Source organism: Bos mutus, chromosome 1 (assembly GCF_027580195.1).
Source record: "Bos mutus isolate GX-2022 chromosome 1, NWIPB_WYAK_1.1, whole genome shotgun sequence".
In the NCBI taxonomy this organism is placed as follows: Eukaryota; Metazoa; Chordata; class Mammalia; order Artiodactyla; family Bovidae; genus Bos; species Bos mutus.
In genome coordinates, this window is record NC_091617.1 from 136,882,667 (window position 1) to 136,902,741 (window position 20,075).

A 20,075-nucleotide genomic window follows, 5' to 3' on the forward strand; every position below is an offset into this window, starting at 1 on the left:
CTTTTGTAATTCTAGATTAAATTCATTCAATTTAATCTAGAACATTTGAAGATTTTCTGTGGGGTGGGTGAGGAATGCCTTTTCAGAGATGAATCTTTTTTTTTAATTGGACTATAATTGCTTCACAATGTTGTGTTAGTTTCTACTGTATAGCATTGTGAATCAGGTGTGTGTTTACAGAGATCCCCTTCCTGTTGAGTCTCCTTCCCACCTCACCCCCATCCCAGCCCTCTAGGTCTCCACAGAGCACCGAGCTGAGCTCCCTGTGCTGTACAGAAGCTTCTTGCTAACTATTTTACACATGGTAGTGTATCCATGTCAGTGCGACACTCCCAGTTGGTCCCACCTGCTTTCCCCTGCCTCCCATGTCTACAGGTCAGTTCTCTATGCCTGTATCTCTATTCCTGCTCTGCAAATAGGCTCATCTATGCCACAGATTCCATATATATATGTTCATATATATTTGTTTTTCTCTTTCTGACTTACTTCAGTCTGTACAACAGACTCTATGTTCTTTCACATCACTCCAAATGATTCAATGTCATTCCTTTTAGTGACTAATATTCCATTGTATATATGTACTGCATGCACGCATGCTAAGTCGCTTCAGGGGTGTCTGACTCTTTATGACCCTATGGACTGTAGCTGGTGAGGCTCCTCTATCCATGGGATTCTCCAGGCAACAATACTGGAGTGGATTACCATGCTCTCCTCCAGGGGATCTTCCCAACCCAGAGAATGAACCCACATCTCTTGTATCTCCTGCATTGGCATGTGGGTTCTTTACCATTAGCACCATCTTGGAAGCCTATATATACGTACCACATCGTATTTATCCATTCATCTTTTTTTTTAAGTGTTTTAGCTATTTCAGCTTTATTTGGATTGTGATAAGAACATGAACTCTGAAGTGAGATACATTTGAGTTCTGACACTTATTAGCTGTTTGAATTTATGTAAGTCATTCAGTTCAGTTCAGTCACTCAGTCATGTCTGACTCTTTGTGACCCCATGAATCGCAGCACGCCAGGCCTCCCTGTCCATATCCATTCATCTTTTATTGGACATTTATATTGTTTCTGTTCTCTTGATGTTGTTCAGTCCCTAAGTTGTGTCCAACTCTTTGTGACCCTAGGGACTGCACCATGCCAGGCTTTCCTGTTCTTCCCTGTTTCCTGTAGTTTTCTCTAACTCATGTCCATCGAGTCATTAATGCCGTCTAAGCATCTTATCCTCTGTCACCCCTTTCTTTTGCTACCCTCAATATTTCCTAGCACCAGGATCTTTTCCAATGAGTTGGCTCTTCACATCAGGTGGCCAAAGTATTGACGCTCAGCTTCAGCATCAGTCCTTATAATGATAATTCAGTATGGATTTCCTTTAGGGTTGACTGGTTTGATCTCCTTACTGTCCAAGGAGACAAGAGTCTCTTCAACACCACAGCTCAAAAGCATCAATTATTTGGCACTCAGCTTCTTTATCATCCAGCTCTCATATCTGTTCATGACTACTGGAAAAACCATAGCTTTGACTATAAAGAGCTTTTTCAGCCAAGTGATGTCACTGCTTTTTAATATGTTTTCTAGATTTGGCATTGCTCTCCTTCCAAGGAGCAAGCGTCTTTTAATTTCATGGCTACAGTCACTATCCACGATGAGTTTGGAGCCCAAGACAATAAAGTCTGCCACTGTTCCCACTTTTTCTCCTTCTATTTGTGATGAAGTGATGGGACCAGTTGCTATGATTTTCATTTTTTTGAATTGAATTTTAAGCCAACTTTTTCACTCTCCTCTTTCACCCTCATCAAAAGGCTCTTTAGTTCGTCTTAGCTTTCTGCCATTAGTGGTATCATCTGCATATCTGAGGTTGATATTTCTCCTGGAAATCTTGATTCCAGCTTGTGATTCATCCAGCTTGGCCTTCACACAATGTACTCTGCATATAAGTTAAATAAGCACGGTGACAATATACAGCCTTGAAGTACTCCTTTCCCAATTATGAACCAGCCCATTGTTCCATGTCCGTTTCTAGTTGTTATTTCTTGACCTGCATACAGGTTTCTCAGAAGACAGGTAACGTGGTGTGGGATTCCCATCTGTTTAAGAATTTTCCACAGTTGGTTGTGATGCACACAGTCAAAGGCTTTAGCATAGTCAGTGAAGCAGAAGTAGATATATTTCTGGAATTCCCATACTTTCTCTATGATCCAAAGGATATTGGCAATTTGATCTCTGGTTCATCGGCCTTTTCTAAATCCAAGTTGTATATCTGGAATTTCTCATTTCACATACTGGTGAAATCTAGCTTGAAGTTTTTTTTTTTTTTTTTTTTTTTTTTTGAGTGTTACGTTGCTAGCATGTGAAATGAGTACAATTGTATGGTACTTTGAACATTCTTTGGCATTTTCCTTCTTTGGGATTGAAATGAAAACTGACCTTTTCCAGTCTTGTGGCCACTGCCAAGTTTTCCAAATTTGCTGGCATATTGAGCACAACACTTTAAAAGTATCATTTTTTAGGATTTAAATAGCTCAGATGGAATTTCATCACCTCCACTAGCTTTGTTCACAGTAATGCTTCCAGAGGCCTACTTGACTTCACACTCCACGATATCTGGCTCTAGGTGAGTGACCACACTATCATGGTTATCTGGGTCATTAAGATCTTTTTTTGTACAGTTCTTCTACGTATTCTTGTCACCTCTTCATAATATCTTCTGCTTCTGTTAGGTCCTTGCCATTTCTGTTCTTTATCATGTTCATCTTGCATGAAATGTTCCCATGGTATCTCCAATTTCCTTGAAGAGATCTCTAGTCTTTACCACTCTATTGTTTTCCTCTATTTCTTTGCATTGTTCACCTAAGAAGGCTTTTCTTATCTCACTCTTCTTTGGAACTCTGCATTCAGATGGGTATATCTTCCCTTTTCTCCTGTGCCTTTCACTTCTTTCCTTTTCTCATCTATTTGTAAGGCCTCCTAAGACACTTTGCCTTCTTGCATTTCTTTTTCTTTGGGTTAGTTTTGGTCCCTGCCTCCTGTACAATATTCCATCTGTAGTTCTTTAGCGACTTTATCTACCAGATCTAATCCCTTGAATCTATTCCTCACCTCCACTGTATAATCATGAGGATTTGATTTAAGTCATACCAGAATGACCTAGTGATTTTCCCTACTTTCTTCAATTTAATCCTGGATTTTGCAATAAGGAGCTCATGATCTGAGCCACAGCTATTCTAGGTCTTGTTTTTGCTGACTGTATAGAGCTTCTCCATCTTTGCCTGCAAAGAATATAATCAATCTGATTTCAGTATTGACCATCTGGTGATGTCCCTGTGTAGACCACATGGAAGAGGGTGTTTGCTATGACCAGTGCATTCTCTTGACAAAACTCTGTTAGCCTTTGCCCTGCTTCATTTTGTACTCCAAGGCCATACATGCCTGTTACTCCAGGTATCTATTGACTTCCTACTTTTGCATTCCAATCCTATATGATGAAAAACATTTTTTTTTTTTTTTTTTTTTTTGGTGTTAGTTCTAGAAGGTGTTGTAGGTCTTCATAGAACCATTAAACCTCAGCTTCTTTGGCATTAATGGTTGGGGCATAGACTTGGATTATGTGATGTTGAATGGTTTGCCTTGGAAATGAACTGAGATTACTGTCATTTTTGAGACTGCACCCAAGTACTGCATTGTAAACTCCCTTATTGACTATGAAGGCTTCTTCATTTCTTCTAGGGCTTTTTGCCCACAGTAGTAGATACAATGGTCCTGTGAGTTAAACTCACCATTCCCATCCATTTTAGTTCATTGATTCCTAAGATGTTGATGTTCAATCTTACCATGTCCTCCTTGATCACATCCAGTTTACCTTGATTCATGGACCAAGCACTCGAGGTGCCTATGCAGTATTATTCTTTACAACACCAGATTATACTTTCACCACCAGACACATCCACCACTGAGCATTATTTCTGCTTTGGACCAGCCTCTTCATTCTTCCTGGAGCTATCTCTTCCCTCTTCCCCATAGCATACTGGACACCTACTGACCTAGGGGTCAAGCAATATGACATCTTCTGGTATCATATCTTTTGCCTTTTCATACTGGGTTCTCAAAGCAAGAGATGAATGGCCAGAGATGCATGGCCATGTTCTGGTATTATAACATTGTAAATATACATGCCCTGGCTATTGTAAATGGTACTGCAGTGAACATTGGAGTACATGTATCCTTTTGAATTATGGTTTTCTGGATCATATGGTTGTTCTATGTTAACTTTTTAAAGGCTCTCCATACTGTTCCCCACAGTTGCTATATCAATTTACATTTCTTGAGATAGGTAGAATGATGTCTATTTTAATAGGACTGCTGTAAGAAACTACCATAGACTGGGTGGCTTAGAAGACAGAAACTTGTTGTCTCACAGTTCTGGAGGCTGGAAGTCCAAGATCAAGGTATAACCAGGTTTTGATCCTTCTGAGGGCATTAGGGAGAATCTGCTCTACATGTCTCTTCTGGCTTCTGGTGGTTTGCTGGCCATCATTGGTGTTTCATAGGTTGTAAGTGTATCACTCCAATCTCTTCCTTCATGTCCAGATGGCATCTCCCTGTATTCATATCTGTATATCTGAATGTCTCTATTTATAGGACACCAGTCATATAAGATCAGGCCTCCTCCCTATTCTAGTATGACTTCATCCTAACTTCTAACTTCAGTAACAACTGTATCTTCAAATAAGATCACATTCTGATGTACTCAACATATGAACTTTGAGGGACATAATTCAACCCATAATAAATCTTAAGGTAGAAAGAGCATATATTTTTTTAGTTGGACAGACTGAGTTTGATCCTTTCCTTTACCAGTGCTTTTCTGATTCAGTTTTATTTTGTCACCTGCAAAATAAGGATGATGCTTTAATAGACTTATTGGTTAAATAATAAATATATAATAATAATTATTATATTTAAATTATTGTATTATAATTATATATTTAAATTAAAATTTAATAATCAATAGATATATAATTATGTTATATAATTATAAATAATATAATTTATATTATAATTTTATAATAAAATATAATTTATATTATAATTTATAATAAAGTAATATAATTTTATATATAATTATATATAAATAAAATATAATTTATATTATCAATTTATAATTATTTTATAATTATATATCTTTATTCCTCTCTTGGCTAGTAAGTCCACACATATGCTTGGTTCTGAGGCCCAAACTCCCTTGGGTAAGTTTATTTATTTATTTGGGGTTGAAAGTGGGTTGGGCAAATAGAAGACACCACTAGCTTTGGATAGTGTTTAGTTCCGGGCACATTGTAGGGTATTTGGCATCCAGTGATGTCACCCCATCATTGTGACAACCCCAGACACCTCTATGCATTCCCATGTGCTCCCTAGAAAAGTGAGTATTGCCCCCACTGAGGACCACATGTGTCCAGGTGCAAGGTCAGTGAAGGAGAAGCAAAGGTTGACAAATACTCAGGCATATTTTGATTCCTAGTGAGCAGGAGCCATCCATGTGGCACGCCACCAGAATGATGTAAGCGCAAAGACATAGAGCAAAAATGGCGTCAGGAAACCCAGGTTCCCACGTGTGACTTCTTACATAACCAGCAAAATGTTAAAGAGTTTAGTCCTGTTCAAGTAGAAAACCCACTACAATGAAAATAAAAGCCATATCTCACCAGCACCAACCTATCTCCCCCTGTTGAGTGATTTTCAAGACCAGTGACTTGTTTCCTGCAGCTGTAGGGAAGCCCACTAACTCCACAGCCAGCACTTGAAAGCATCTAAAGCTGAATAATGCTAATTCCTGTGACTCAGTGACTTATCTAAATATCTAAATTCTATGTGGTTTAATATGTCCCTTTGGAAGTTCCATGGTTTGAAAACTTGTCTGTAATCAATCCTTTATTTTGATCCTAACATTATCCTTTCTTTATTCAGAGAAAGTTAGTTTCTTCTCACCCTCACTAAATAAATATTGAGAAAATATTTAAGGAATATAAGTTTTAAATAATATCTAATTATAAGCCTGCCCTAGGGGTTAGGTTATGTCTCTCTCTGGCACATGATATCACTCTTCTCCAGCCCTATTATCCTTGGGATAAAGACTTGTACTTCTCCAGGAAACCTTAGACCGTTCAGTGAGACATCAGTTTTGGCTCCTGGCTTTAGTTTTTCTCCCATTAATAGCATCACATTGTTTAGTGCTCACCTCTCAGTCCCCTCACCTCCTTTGCCTCTGTCAGTCCCAGCCCTTGGGGGCCTCGGGGAGCAGATGGCCATTACCTGTGTGGAATTATTTTTGATGACAGACTGAGCTTGTCCCAATCACAATTCCCTGGGCAGTGTATGGGTCTCCCACTGTATCTCCAATGTGCCAGCAGACAAACTAGAGACACAACTACAGCCTCATTCACTGACTTTCCCCATTAGTTCCATATCCATGTCTGTTGTTTATTTTGTACAAGAGGATTTAGGTGAAAAAGCTTCAAATTTTCATGACTATTTAGCATAAAGATGAAAAATCCTACCTCTCACAAGCTGTATGAAATTGGGAAAGGTATGGGTGTCTCTACCTCTCAGGAAAGGGGATGATAATAGTACCTACATCACAATGTTGTCATAAGGATGAAAAGAGAGTCAGAAGATTTGAACATACACCTCACCAAAAGAGACAGATGGAACATAAGCACATGAAAAGATGCTATTAAAGCCCTCATGAGTTATTAGGAAAACACAAACTAAAACCACAATGTGAGACCACTACACACCAGTTAGAATTTTAGAAGTTAAACATACACCTATTTCACTCCTAGAGAGAAGAAATATAAAGTCCATACAAATGTTTGTACATGAATATTCATGGCAGTTTTATGTGTAACAGTCAAATTGGAAACAGATCATCAGTGAAATATTACTCAGAAATAAAAAAGATGAACCACTGATGCACAATGAATAAATTTCATAATAATTACACTGAATGAGAGAATAAAGACAAAAAGACTACACAGTGTGCAATTAACTTATATGCCATTATAGAGGATACAAACTGATTATGGTAACAGAACGGATTGGTAGTTGCTTGGGAACAAAGGCCGGGAGGGGTGAGAGGAAAGTTTTAAGGGGACATGAAGACACTGTAGGGGGTCCTGGGTGCCTTCACTTGCTTGTGAGGATGGTTTCACATATCAAACCTTACTGAATTGCCTACTTTAAGTGGATGTGGTTTATTTTATGTAAATTATACCTCAATAATGCATTTTTTAAAAGTGAGTGCCTGTGACACACCAGGCCTTCCATAAACATTAACTATCATAAACTTTACTGATATACTGAAAAACGTTTTAGATGAAAGTCTTTAAAATAGCATCTCATCAAAATCAATATTCAATGATTGATTCTATCATCATGATATCATAACACAGCTACATTTTTTCTTTCCTTCTAGGGGTGCTTATGAATAAAGATGAATTAAGAAAATAGTCCAGACTTTATGGTCAAAAGGCCTGAGCTCACTGCCCATTCTGTCATCCAGTACTTTGTCCTGATGTCTGACCTTGATTTTACTTTTATATAAAATAATATAAATCTACAGCATATGATTGTTCTAAGAATCAAACGAAAATGGGTGTGAATATGTTCTGCAAACCATAAGCAACACTAGGATATCAGTCATTACAACTGCAGAGGAGAGAAGCAGAGAAGTGTTGACAGTTTTGCAGACTCGGTAACAGAAAGAAAGCAAAATTTTTAAAACCTTGACCAAAAAAAAAAAAAAAAAAACCCACACATAAGAGCAAGAGCTAGACCCTCCATCTCTTCAATTCTTTTACTCTGATATTCTCACATTCAGATTGCCTAGGACACCTTTAAAATACATATTTCTAGGATCCCCTACTCTTACTGAATCAGAACCCCAAGTGTAGGGATCATGAATCGAGTGTAAGGAAACCTGCCCCCAATGATTCTGATGCAACTGGCAGCACCAGGCAAAGGGTGGTCCTTTGGAAACAACTGCCTTGACCTTGAGGCCTCTCAATGAGAAACAACAGCTATCCTAGGCTCTCCTGCTCAGGTTAAACCTGACTTCAGTCTCCAGAAAAGATAATGTATCTCCCATAAAGACTAAGAACACCAAATGTTTTGAAACATCACCAAGTATTACAAGCATTTCCCCATCACCATTGTCCTTCTAGTCCTGAGCATCCATACTCAAGAGTCTCACTGGTCCTGAGATCATCCTTGTAATTATCTATGTTGGAAATGCAAATGTGTGTTACTTAACTTCTTCCCAAATCATTCCTTTCCCTCACAAAATGAAGTCATTCAGTATTGCTTTGGATGGTCCATCTGAGGTGTGGCATGATGTTTGTGTGGGATAAGCATTTGAAAATCAAGAAGTAAGAAGAAAAGCAGCAGAACTGATGCACATCAGCCATTTGTGCCCTTTGGGATGGTTAAAGCAGAGAAATAAATACCTGAATTTCCATCTCCTATCTCTTATAATCTAAACCTGTCCAGGACTCTGTTCCTTCAGCCACAAGAAAAGCATCTTTTCTGTATCTTGAGAATCCACTTATAAGTTACTTCTTGGGGATTGTTGTTTCAAAACCCTCTATCAAAAGGCACTACATGAATGCAGTTAAATCCCTTTTCATATGGTTCATGATTCTATGAATTTTGACCGAATGTTGCAACAATGCCTCTAGGAGTCAGATGGGAGAATTCATTGAAGATTAAGAGCTTGGAAAATGGAGAAAGAACACCCATCTGAATGGGGCAGCCCCCAATTGGTTTCCATGTACAAATCCAGCCCCAGGTTGCCAGATAATCGCAGTTTCCCCCCCACCCCACCAAAGGTAGGGCAATAGAAATAGTACTTCTGTTCTATTGGCAAATTAAGGGAAAACTTTTTTTTTTTTTTTTTTCTGTCGCAGCTCAGATTTATTAGGAAAAACAAAGGATAATACACCCTCAAAGAGTGAGGGCAGGCCGACCCCAAAGGAGAGGACTCAATCTGCCTAGGCCTCTTCCTTTTATACATTTGTCTCCTCCCCCCTGAGCCTGCCCTATGCAAATTGGGCTAGCCAAGAAGGGGCAGTGTTTATTTCACCTGAAGTTCTCATTCCCCTCCACGGATTTCCTTCTGTTCCACTTTTGCGGACTTTTTCCTTTCTTTGTCTTTTAGCCACTGCCATTTTGGACACCTTTTTCCTATTCTAACTACCTAACATTCCCCCCTCAAGAGATGGGAGGCCCAATTCTTTGGCAATGGAATGTCACAGTCTCTCTGGCTACTGCTGAGCTGGGACAGCAAGGGGGCATTGGACCTCCCCTTCTTGCTTCTCCCAAGCCTCAGAGTCCTTATATGATGTCCATCTAAGGATGAGTGGTACTTTCTGTGGTCAGGTGTAGTTTTACATATCCTTGTTGAACTGGCAGTCTATGTTGTAGCTTGTTGGCCTGGGCAGAGACAAAATGGCTTAGACAATTGATAATACATGGAGCAATCATGGAGAAGGCAATGGCACCCCACTCCAATACTCTTGCCTGGAAAATCCCATGGACGGAGGAGCCTGGAAGGCTGCGGTCCATAGGGTCGCTGAGAGTTGGACACAACTGAGCGACTTCACTTTCACTTTTCACTTTAATGCATTGGAGAAGGAAATGGCAACCCATTCCAGTGTTCTTGCCTGGAGAATCTCAGGGACGGGGGAGCCTGGTGGGCTGCCATCTGTGGGGTCGCAGAGTCGGACACGACTGAAGCGACTTAGCAGCAGCAGCAGCAGAAGCAATCATAAGCAGCATCAATGTGGTGATAACAGATATTAGTAGGGGCATTCAGTTCAGTTCAGTTCAGTCACTCAGTCGTGTCCGAGACTCTTTGTGACCCCATGAATCGCGGCACGCCAGGCCTCCCTGTCCATCACCAACTCCCAGAATTCACTCAGACTCACGTCCATCGAGTCAGTGATGCCATCCAGCCGTCTCACCCTCTGTCGTCCCCTTCTCCTCCTGCCCTCAATCCCTCCCAGCATCAGAGTCTTTTCCAGTGAGTCAACTCTTTGCATGAGGTGGCCAAAGTACTGGAGTTTCAGCTTTAGCATCATTCATTCCAAAGAAATCCCAGAGCTGATCTCCTTCAGAACGGACTGGTTGGATCTCCTTGCAGTCCAAGGGACTCTCAAGAGTCTTCTCCAACACCACAGTTCAAAAGCATTAATTCTTCAGCGCTCAGCTTTCTTCACAGTCCAACTCTCACATCCATACATGACCACTGGAAAAACCATAGCCTTGACTAGACGGACCTTTGTTGGCAAAGTAGTGTCTCTGCTTTTCAGTATGCTATCTAGGTTGGTAGAGGCATTAGCCAACTCCAAATTCCCCCTTTCCCGGAGAAAGATCCCCCAAAGAGAGGTTGTAGCCACCCCAAGAACTCTCAAGCTCATTCTCTGAGATCCTGTAGGATCTGAACGTTTTTCTTGAGGTCTGTGAGACTTTCTTCAACTTGACTGGAAGTATTTACCCAAAAACAACACACCTCATTCAAGGTGGTTCAAGTCCCTCCATTTTCAGGAATCAGGAGATCTATCTCCTGTCTATTTTGGAGTACCACCCCTACCAAGCTGTGTTGGCTCTTTAGAGCTATCCTGAGAGATCTTATCTCCAGAAACTTAATTTTGGGAGTTTCCATTAGAATGGTGCTCATTTATAGTTCTGAATAGGTGTCTGAGATCTCCCAGGGGCTCACAGGTGTATTGAGTGTCCTCTTCTGTTTTCTTCCACACTTGACTCATGAATAGTGAATCCAGGAGTTGTGTCCTAGTACCTTGACTACTGTGGGGGTAGAAAGTATTACAGGTAGGGGCCCTTCCATGTGGGCTGGAGTTGAGCCTTTGGGGACCCATCTTTCCAGACTTTAATTAGGACTTGAGTTCCTGGAGCCTATAGTGGTAGCTCTTTAGAATTTTGGGGGTCCTTGTTGATCCCACAAGTGTATATCTTGTTGGAGTTGCCCAATGGCCATACTATAAGACTGGAGGGTCTGTGCCTATGGATCTAGGAAAAGGTCATTGACATAAACAAAAGGTCTCCTATATACCATCTCATAAGGACTAAGACCAACCTGTTCCTTAGGGGCAACATGCATGCAGAGGAGAGCTATTGGTAAAGCCTCCTTCTATCCCAGGGAGGTCTCCTGGGTTATCTTTTTTATCGCTGATTTTAAGAATTAGTTGCTTCTTTCTACTTTTCCTAAAGACTGAGGCCTCCTGGCACAATGGAAGTAATAAGTAATGCCCAATGCTTTAGAGACCCCTTGGGTGACCTTAGAAGAAAATGGTGTCCTGTTGTCACTTTGTAATGACCTGTGCAGACCAAATCTCAGAATGATTTCATGGAGCAGTTTTTTTGTTTTGTTTTGTTTTTTTTTTTTGTTTTTAACACCTCCTCAGTCTGGGCGGGAAAACCTTCAACCCATCCTGTGAATATATCTGTCATAACTAATAGGTATTTTTACCCTTGAGAAACTGACATCTACCAGTCCTCTCCTAAGCAGGTCCCACCCCATTGGATGGGCTGGGCCACCTGGGGTCTTCAAGCTCCTTGGGGGTTGTTTAACTGGCAAGTGGGACAAGAGGAGACCACTTGCCTTATACTCAGTTGGAGGCCTGTTCCTCTAAAGGACCTTTCTAATAATCTTTGGAGGGCCTTCTCCCCTAAATAAGTGGTGGCTTGTAAGGAGTTAACCAGCTTCCACTGGAGGTTCCCACGCAGAAAAAGAAGTCCCTCCTTTTGGAACCACCCCATATGATCTTCTTGAAAGCCCTCACTCTGAGCTTTTTTTTTTTTTTTTTAATAATTGATGCATTTGAATCAATTCTAATGAGGTGGATGAAACTGGAGCCTATTATACGGAGTGAAGTAAGTCACTCTTAGCTTTAAGAGTCTCACCTTCAGTATATGAAGGAGTTTCTGGCAAATTAGTCTGTGGAACTAAGATGGCAACCCCTATTAGGTCATTGTTCTGGACTTCTGCTCTCTTAGCTGCCTGGTTGGCTGCTTGGTTCCCTTGTGCCACTTCCACGCTTCCCTTTTGGTGTACTTTACAATGAGAGACTGAAACCTCAGCGGGCAGATAGACTGCCTCCAAGAGCCTAAGGATTTTATCACCAATTTTGATTGGGGACCCTTGGATGGTCAAGTGGCCTCTTTCTTTCCAAATAGCAGCATATGCATGTAGCACCAGAAAGGCATACTTGGAGTCAGTGTAAATGGCTATTCTTTTTCCTTTTCCCAGATCTAAAGCTCAAGTCAGGGCTATGAGCTCAGCCAACTGGGCTGAAGTACCTGGTGACAAAGGTTTGGCCTCTATGATCTCGAAATTGGAGACTACTGCATATCCAGCCGGAGAAGGCAATGGCATCCCACTCCAGTACTCTTTCCTGGAAAATCCCATGGATGGAGGAGCTTTGTAGGCTGCAGTCCATGGGGTCGATAAAAGTCAGACATGACTGAGCGACTTCACTTTCACTTTTCACTTTAATGCACTGGATAAGGAAATGGCAACCCACTCCAGTGTTCTTGCCTGGAGAATCTCAGGGACGGGGGAGCCTGGTGGGCTGCCATCTATGGGGTCGCACACAGTCGGACACGACTGAAGCGACTTAGCAGCAGCAGCAGCAGCAGCATATCCAGCTCTTCTTTTCCCATCTAATCAAAGCTGCTTCCATCAGTGTACCAGATTTCCTCAGGATTAGTCAGAGGATCTTCTGACAATCCCTCTCTGGATTTTGTCCAGTGGTCCAAGGTTTCTTAACTGGAGGTCTTCTGGAATCTGGGACTGAGCCGCGTGAGCTTTCTGCCCAGTTTGTTTTTGCTGTCCCAGTTTCCAGCCTGCTGGGCTTCTTCTTACTTCCACTGCACTGGGTTTTCTACGTGTTCAGCTTCCACTGTGTGAGATTTCGCCAAGTTGGGCTTCTCCTGTGCTTGGCCTCTGCTTCACAGGGGCTGAGCCAACGTTGTTTCAGCCAGGTTAAATCCGAGAAATGGCACCATATATGTTGGAGGAGTGTGTAATTTCCTTGATTCTGTCTCGCCATAGCAAAGATTTGAAATGGCAGGCCAGTTTTACAGCTAGGTTACAGCTTAGCTTTATTAGGAAAAACTCAAGGCACAAGGGCAGGCCAATGCCAAAGGAGAGGCTGAAAACTACTTTTAAGTGGAATGAATGAAACACCTCCAAGTCACTATGAACTTATAGGCCTCTGATTTTTACTATTATTCAAAAGTATAATCTCTTAATAACAAAAAAATAAAAGTATACCAATATAATAAATCTTGTACCCACATAATCAGTCAATAACATATACAATCCTGCCTCCCAGAATGAACATTTTAAAGCATATAAATTAAGCTCAAATAGCTGACTCTTCATGGAAAGGGTCAAATAACCATTGGTCTGAGCAGTAGCTTGTCGAATCCTAATCAGCAGTGGATTGAGGTTTGGTTTTCTGTCTCTTGCAGCAGGATGTAAAAGAACCATATTCTCCTTCTTCTCACAACCAGGATCATCCATCCCACCAGAAATAGCACCATCCTTACAGGGTAGCCCTCTCTCACACAGGGCACTGCATAGGAAGAGATGGGGCCAGGGATCAAACCCTGAGATCAAGAGTGTATCAGATTTTTTCTTTGATGGATAACATGTACATGCGTGATATGGTCAAAAATGGCTCCCCTCATTTTATTGAGAAACTCTCCTTGTACTGTAATGAAAGTGGGCAGGTGTTTTTCACAGTTGGTGCTAATGAATGACTCTTGGGGAGTATCCAGTAAACTATCAACTGAAAAAAATTGCACTACAGAAAAGTTGAGAATTATGTTTTATTCAGAGGACATTCTGAGCACTTCAAGCCTGCGAAATAGCATCTCAAATAATTCTGAGAAATTGCCCCCAAGAAGCAAGGTGAGGAGCCAGTATATACAAGAGTTTTTGCAACAAAGACCAGGTGGTGAGAACATTAAAAGATAACTATTAATTAAAGAAAAACAGCTGTCTCAAGCCAATGAAATTTAGCACTTTCCTATGTATGGGAAGATGCAAAAGTCGAGGCTCACTGAAACCACTCCTTTGATATGCACCTCACCTACCTGGGTCCAGAATCCTGCTTCTCTCCATCCTGAGTCCTTTCAGGGTACCCCATGGGGCTGCTGCAGTGGCATGTAAAGAACTGGGCCACACAGCAGGAGGTGAATGGCAGTTAAGTGAGCAAAGCTTCATCTATACTTACCACCACTCTCCATTGCTCACATCCCCCTAGATGGGACTGTCTAATTGCAGGAAAAGAAGCTCAGGGCTCCCCCTGATTCTGAATTATAGTGAGCTGTATGTTTATTTCATCATATATCACAATCTAATAATAATAGAAGTAGAATGCACAATAAATGTATCTGAATCATCCCCAAACCCCCTCCCCCTTACCCCGGTCTGTGGAAAAATTTTCTTCCAGGAAACCGGCCCCTAGTGACAGAGTAGGGACCACTGCCCTAACCCTCTAGCCCTCACTGGTTGATGAGGGGACTGAGACAGAGGGTGCCGAGGTCCAGCCCCGGCTAATCCAGGGTATTCGAAGGGGAGACAGCATCGGCGACCTATTCAAATGTTAATGAGAGATGTAAAGAGTAATAGAATGAGGATAGCTCAGTGGGAGAATTCAGTGGAGAAAAGAGTCTGAGTAGCTTGGTTTACACGGAAAATCAATATAACCCGTGACACCAGGTTAGCTCTGACCACGGAGGCTGCAGGCGCCCTCTCGAATAGTGGAAGGTGCCCCACCTTAGACACCTTCTCCAGTGGGTCTTAGAAGCCCAGGCAAATGAATGGTCGCAGAGGACCTCCGCGCTCCAGATGGAGACTTCAGCCAGAATGTGAAAAGAAAGAATGACATGGGGAGACCAAGCTCTGGTGAGCAAGGCCTGTACCTTTATTTTCAACAGGGGCTTTTATACCCTAAGTTACACATAGAGGATAATAGGGGATGCAAAGTCAGCAGTTTTTGATCCTTATCAAAAACCAGGGTTTCTTTCCTGCAAATTTATCGTATACAAATGGTTTAGGTGATTTACATCATCTTCTGGCCAGAAGGCCTATTAACATTTTATGACTCTTGACAAAGACTTATCAACAAAGACTTATTTTCTCTAAGAGTAATTATTTTAAGGTTTGGCGCCATCTTCCGAAGATAAAATTGCATTCCTATAGGGCGGACGTGTAATGGGTTTACAACAAAGGAAAGAATTTATTACCTTAAGGGTCTAAAGTTACTAACACCAAGGCCACTACATATTTTTTCTACATACCAACTATATTAATTAATACACATTCAAGGATACACTACAGGGGATGTGGAAACTTGGCAGCAAGCATTGGCTCATCAATGAAATCTTTTCCTAGTTTTATTCTGACAGTTTCTAACTCTCTGAGACGCTCTAAGCTATTTGAATATCTTAAGCTTCCTGTGCCTCTCGAGGCTGGGAGACTGTAAACAATCATATGCATAGCTGTAGGAGTCCGGGTAAACTTGTCAGGCGAGTTAGAGAGCTATCTGAGGGGTTTGGATTTAAACACTCCTAACTGCCCAGGAACTTTATTAATTGGAGCTGTAAGTTAACTCTTTGTCAGAGCGAGATGGTGGTGGGGGACAGCCCCCAGTAAAGTCAGAGGTGAGAGCACAAAGCAATAAAGTAGGCAGACTCTGGTTTTTGGGGGTAGATGCTCGAGAATATCCAGGGGGACTCCTGAGGCTCGATCCCGCCTTTGCGTATGCCTAGCCTCCTTCCTCATGACCTTTGTCATGAGTGGAATGCCTCACCGGCTCCCGGCAAGAGGGACAGAAACTACTGAGTCAACATGTGTAAGCCCAATGAGAGACACACTGGAGACCACAGGGATTCATATGACACTAACACTAGAATAGGGTGGCTAAAAGGGACATCTACGAGGTTATTTGCCCAACTGTGCCCCTAGGACATCAGGAATTGAGTGCAGATTTTTTTCCTCCCAAGCCAAAACATGCCCTCAGACTTTTTCCTGAGGCTCCAGGTGGCCCCTAATAATCAGTCCATCTTCTTGCCTTACTACTTAACAATACAAGGTGCTCTAAAACCCTTACACATAAAGCTCATATTATTCTGTGATTTTCCTCCTTGAACCATGACTCATTCTCAGAAGGTGTATCCTTAAAGATGTCCAGACTGCTCGCCCTGGTGACTTGGTGGAGGGCACTGACAGTTTGGAAGGAGACAGAGCACCATAGAATGAAGCTTCCTGAAGGATAACGATACAAGGCCCTGATCCCTGATGGGTTTTCTCTTCCTCTGTCCTTCAGGTTGACAGAACAGAGGTGATTCGCACCTGCATCAACCCAGTCTATTCAAAACTGTTCACAGTAGACTTTTACTTCGAGGAGGTGCAACGCCTGCGGTTTGAGGTCCATGACATCAGCAGCACCCACAATGGGCTGAAGGAGGCTGACTTTCTGGGCGGCATGGAGTGCACGCTTGGCCAGGTGGGTCCATGACGCCCTTCCTCCCCTTTAGCCTTCTGAGGGCCTTTCTCCTTCCTTTTTTCCCCTCTCCCCTCATTCAGTCCTTGCTTTCTTTCTCCTGTTGATTTTATTTCCTTTAACATGTAGCATTGTGTGACATGCACTGCCATGTCCATTATATTCAGTGTTACACTTTCATGTGGATGATGGTGCCGATATATCATGTGTTACCTATTTTGCAAAGTTAATCATTTTTGTTTCTGAATTCCTTCATTCTGTCAATCATTTATTTAACAACTATTTATGGAACACCTACTCTGCTCCAGTTGTATGTCTGCTATTGCTTATCCTGATACATCATAATCTTCCATCTCCCAACTCAACTATGGGAACCATTCATTACACAGGGAGTATCACTCAGTCACAGCTATCCCAAGCCTCTGGTGCCAAAAGCAGCCCAAGAGAAGGCTAAATAGATACATTGTAAATGATAAATGCTTTACTTAATCCTCACAACAATGTTTGGAAATAAACATCCATTTGTGAGAGAGAAACTAAGACTCAGAAGTAATCGACTTGCCAGAGACCCCACACTAACAAGGGCAGAGTTACACCCAAGTGGGCCTTACTCCAAGCCCCATGATTTTGCCTTTGTAACACGTTTCCTTTTTCCCTTCCTTCCTGCTGTACCCAGAACTTGAATAAGTGCTGAGGTGGAATCTAAGTAGAAATAGTCCCTGTGTTGAAGATTAATTGGAGAAGGCTCAGTGTGTGCCCCTCAAACAGAGCCACTCATGATGTTCTCTAAGCTCTCATGAGACAACTCATCCTGGGTTCTACATATGGTTGTGGGCCTGCAGGGAAGGGAGAGCTTTCTGCTGGGGAGAATGACAAAAGGCATTGTGAAGCCAAACTTTGAAAAAATATGGTCCAGGAGTTGAAGGAGGAGGAGGGATGTCTTCAGGTAAAAAGGCAATGTAAACAAGGCATAGAGGTCAGAGCAAACATGCAGAGGTAAGGGGTGAGAGGACCAGCCACCCTTAATCAAGGTCACAGACTGATTTACTGGGAAACTAGTGTAGCTTAAAATTCAGAGACCTTCACTTATGTGGATCCTTCCAAAGTTCTGTATCATGTTTTTATTTGTAGTGTTGTACTTTTTCCACAAAGAAAGATTACAAATTATATAAGCCTCAAGCCTCACAAAACCTGCATTAATCCCATGTAGAGGTAAGGATATTGTTTAGGGATTAGTAAGAAAGAGTTAAGTTGACTTAAAACAACATTCAGAAAACTAAGATCATGGCATCCAGTCCCATCATTTCATGGCAAATAGATGGGGTAACAAGGGAAACAGTGACAGACTTTGTTTTGGCTTCAATATCACTGCAGATGGTGACTTCAGCCATGAGATTAAAAGACACTTGCTCCTTGGAAGAAAAGTTATGACCAACCTAGACACCATATTAAAGAGCAGAGACATTACTTTGCCAACAAATGTCCATCTAGTCAAAGCTATGGTTTTTCCAGTAGTCATGTATGGATGTGAGAGTTGGACTATAAAGCTACACTCCTCTTCCTGCCTCACTGCTCTACTCCACTGTGGTGCTTCCTTCACCTCCTTTGACTTTCAGTCTCAGAGTCAGTTTTTTGGGAAATCCAAACAAAGATACTCTGCAGCATATGCCAAACTCCTTCCTGATTCCAGAGACTGTAAGCAGTGTTCCCATCTGCTCAGAATGTGCTTCCTTTCCCTGCTCACGCTCATGTTCCCTTCCCAATTTCAGTGGAAATGTCACTTCTTTCTAGGAGCCTTCTCTGAGGTCTTGTCTGCTTGATACCATCCTTTCAATGTTTGCTTCCTCTTCTGTGCTTCTCCCTAAGAATGGCTGTGATTTACTTGTGTAATTATTTGTTTTACATCTTTATCCCCAACTAGTTGTGAGCTGTTTGAAGGCAAAGACAGTGTCACTGGCCCCTGGCACAATGCCTGGCATGAGGTAGAGGCTCAAGGACTGGTTGGACATAGGAAGATAAGCCTTACAAAAGAGGTAATTTTGAGGATCATTCACACAGATCAAATTGTGAAAGTTTTGGATAAACAAGATCTTTTATTCACGTGACTTAGTGGATCTACATTTACTTCTTGGGACAGCATGTAACTTTTATGCATAGGCGGGATGCTCATTGCTAAGTGAGAATCTTAAAATGGTTCTTTTCTATCTGAAAAATGCCATTTTAATCACCTTTTAAGTTTATTTGTTATTTATTTAAGTTTACTTAAGTTTATTTATACATTACAGAATTTCACCTCAAATCCACTATTCACTCATTCATTCATTGCCCACTTTTTGTGCACTGTACCTATCAAGAACTACAAGCTCTTGACTCTTTCCAAAAGTCATGAGAGATATATACAATGATCATTATATAATATATGATGAAGAATATCCCGGAACCCACCTTCTTGTGGACTTCTCCTCAGGAAGGAATAAGGTGCCCTGCTGCCTAAGCCCTTTGGGGTGAGGCTTCCCATTACTTAAGTGAAAAGCATCAGGGTTGGTATGGAGAAATGGCCAGATGGCCTAGAGTGGAAGGAACAGAGAATCTGAGGGGTTCATTCACGTAATCTTCTTAATCTCTCAAGACAAGAAATACGTAGACCTGAGCACTTAAGGTGAATTACCAATATCCCTTCCTAAGTATACTTTGATGCTTTTGAAAGGGCTTTCAAACTGATCATTTCTGGTGGCTTTTTAAAAATTTATGTTTTTTGAAGTATAGTTGAGTTACAATATTGTGTTAATTTCTGCTGTACAGCAAAGTGACTCAGCTGTCCATGTATATACATTATATTCTTTTCCATTATTGTTTGTCACAGGATGTTGAATATAGTTCCCTGTGCTATACAGTAGGACCTTGTTCTTTATCCATCTTATATATGCTAGTTTGCATCTGAGTTGAGAAAACTGAGAATCAGAAAGATTCCATGCCTTGACAGAGCCAAGACCAGAAGTCATGAGCTGTTTATCTTTAATTCAGAGCTCTTTCTTCTGCCATGATTTAGGAAAGGATAATGCAGGCAGTTCTTTGGAAGGAATGATGCTAAAGCTGAAACTCCAGTACTTTGGCCACCTCATGCGAAGAGTTGACTCATTGGAAAAGACTCTGATGCTGGGAGGGATTGGGGGCAGGAGGAGAAGGGGACGACAGAGGATGAGATGGCTGGATGGCATCACCAACTCGATGGACGTGAGTTTGAGTGAACTCTGGGAGATGGCGATGGACAGGGAGGCCTGGCATGCTGCAGTTCATGGGGTCGCAAAGAGTCGGACACGACTGAGCGACTGAACTGAACTGAATGCAGGGAGGTTGCATGTTGTGAGAAATTTTTTTGACATTGTGGCTTAGGAAGAAAAAAAGACATGAGTAGCAAGTCAGCCATGCTTCCTGAGCCATACTACTGCATCCCCCACCCACCCTGGTGATTTGT

General features: G+C 41.7%; 1 protein-coding gene across 1 annotated transcript in view; it reads left to right on the forward strand.

Annotated features, from left to right (window-relative positions):
- Nucleotides 1-20,075, forward strand: part of CPNE4 (copine 4) — a 690,441-nt gene that overhangs the window by 420,969 nt on the left and 249,397 nt on the right. The window contains exon 3 of the mRNA XM_070386976.1: nt 16,424-16,603. Within this exon, the coding sequence (XP_070243077.1) occupies nt 16,424-16,603 (180 nt within the window). The remainder of the gene's footprint in view (nt 1-16,423; nt 16,604-20,075) is intronic.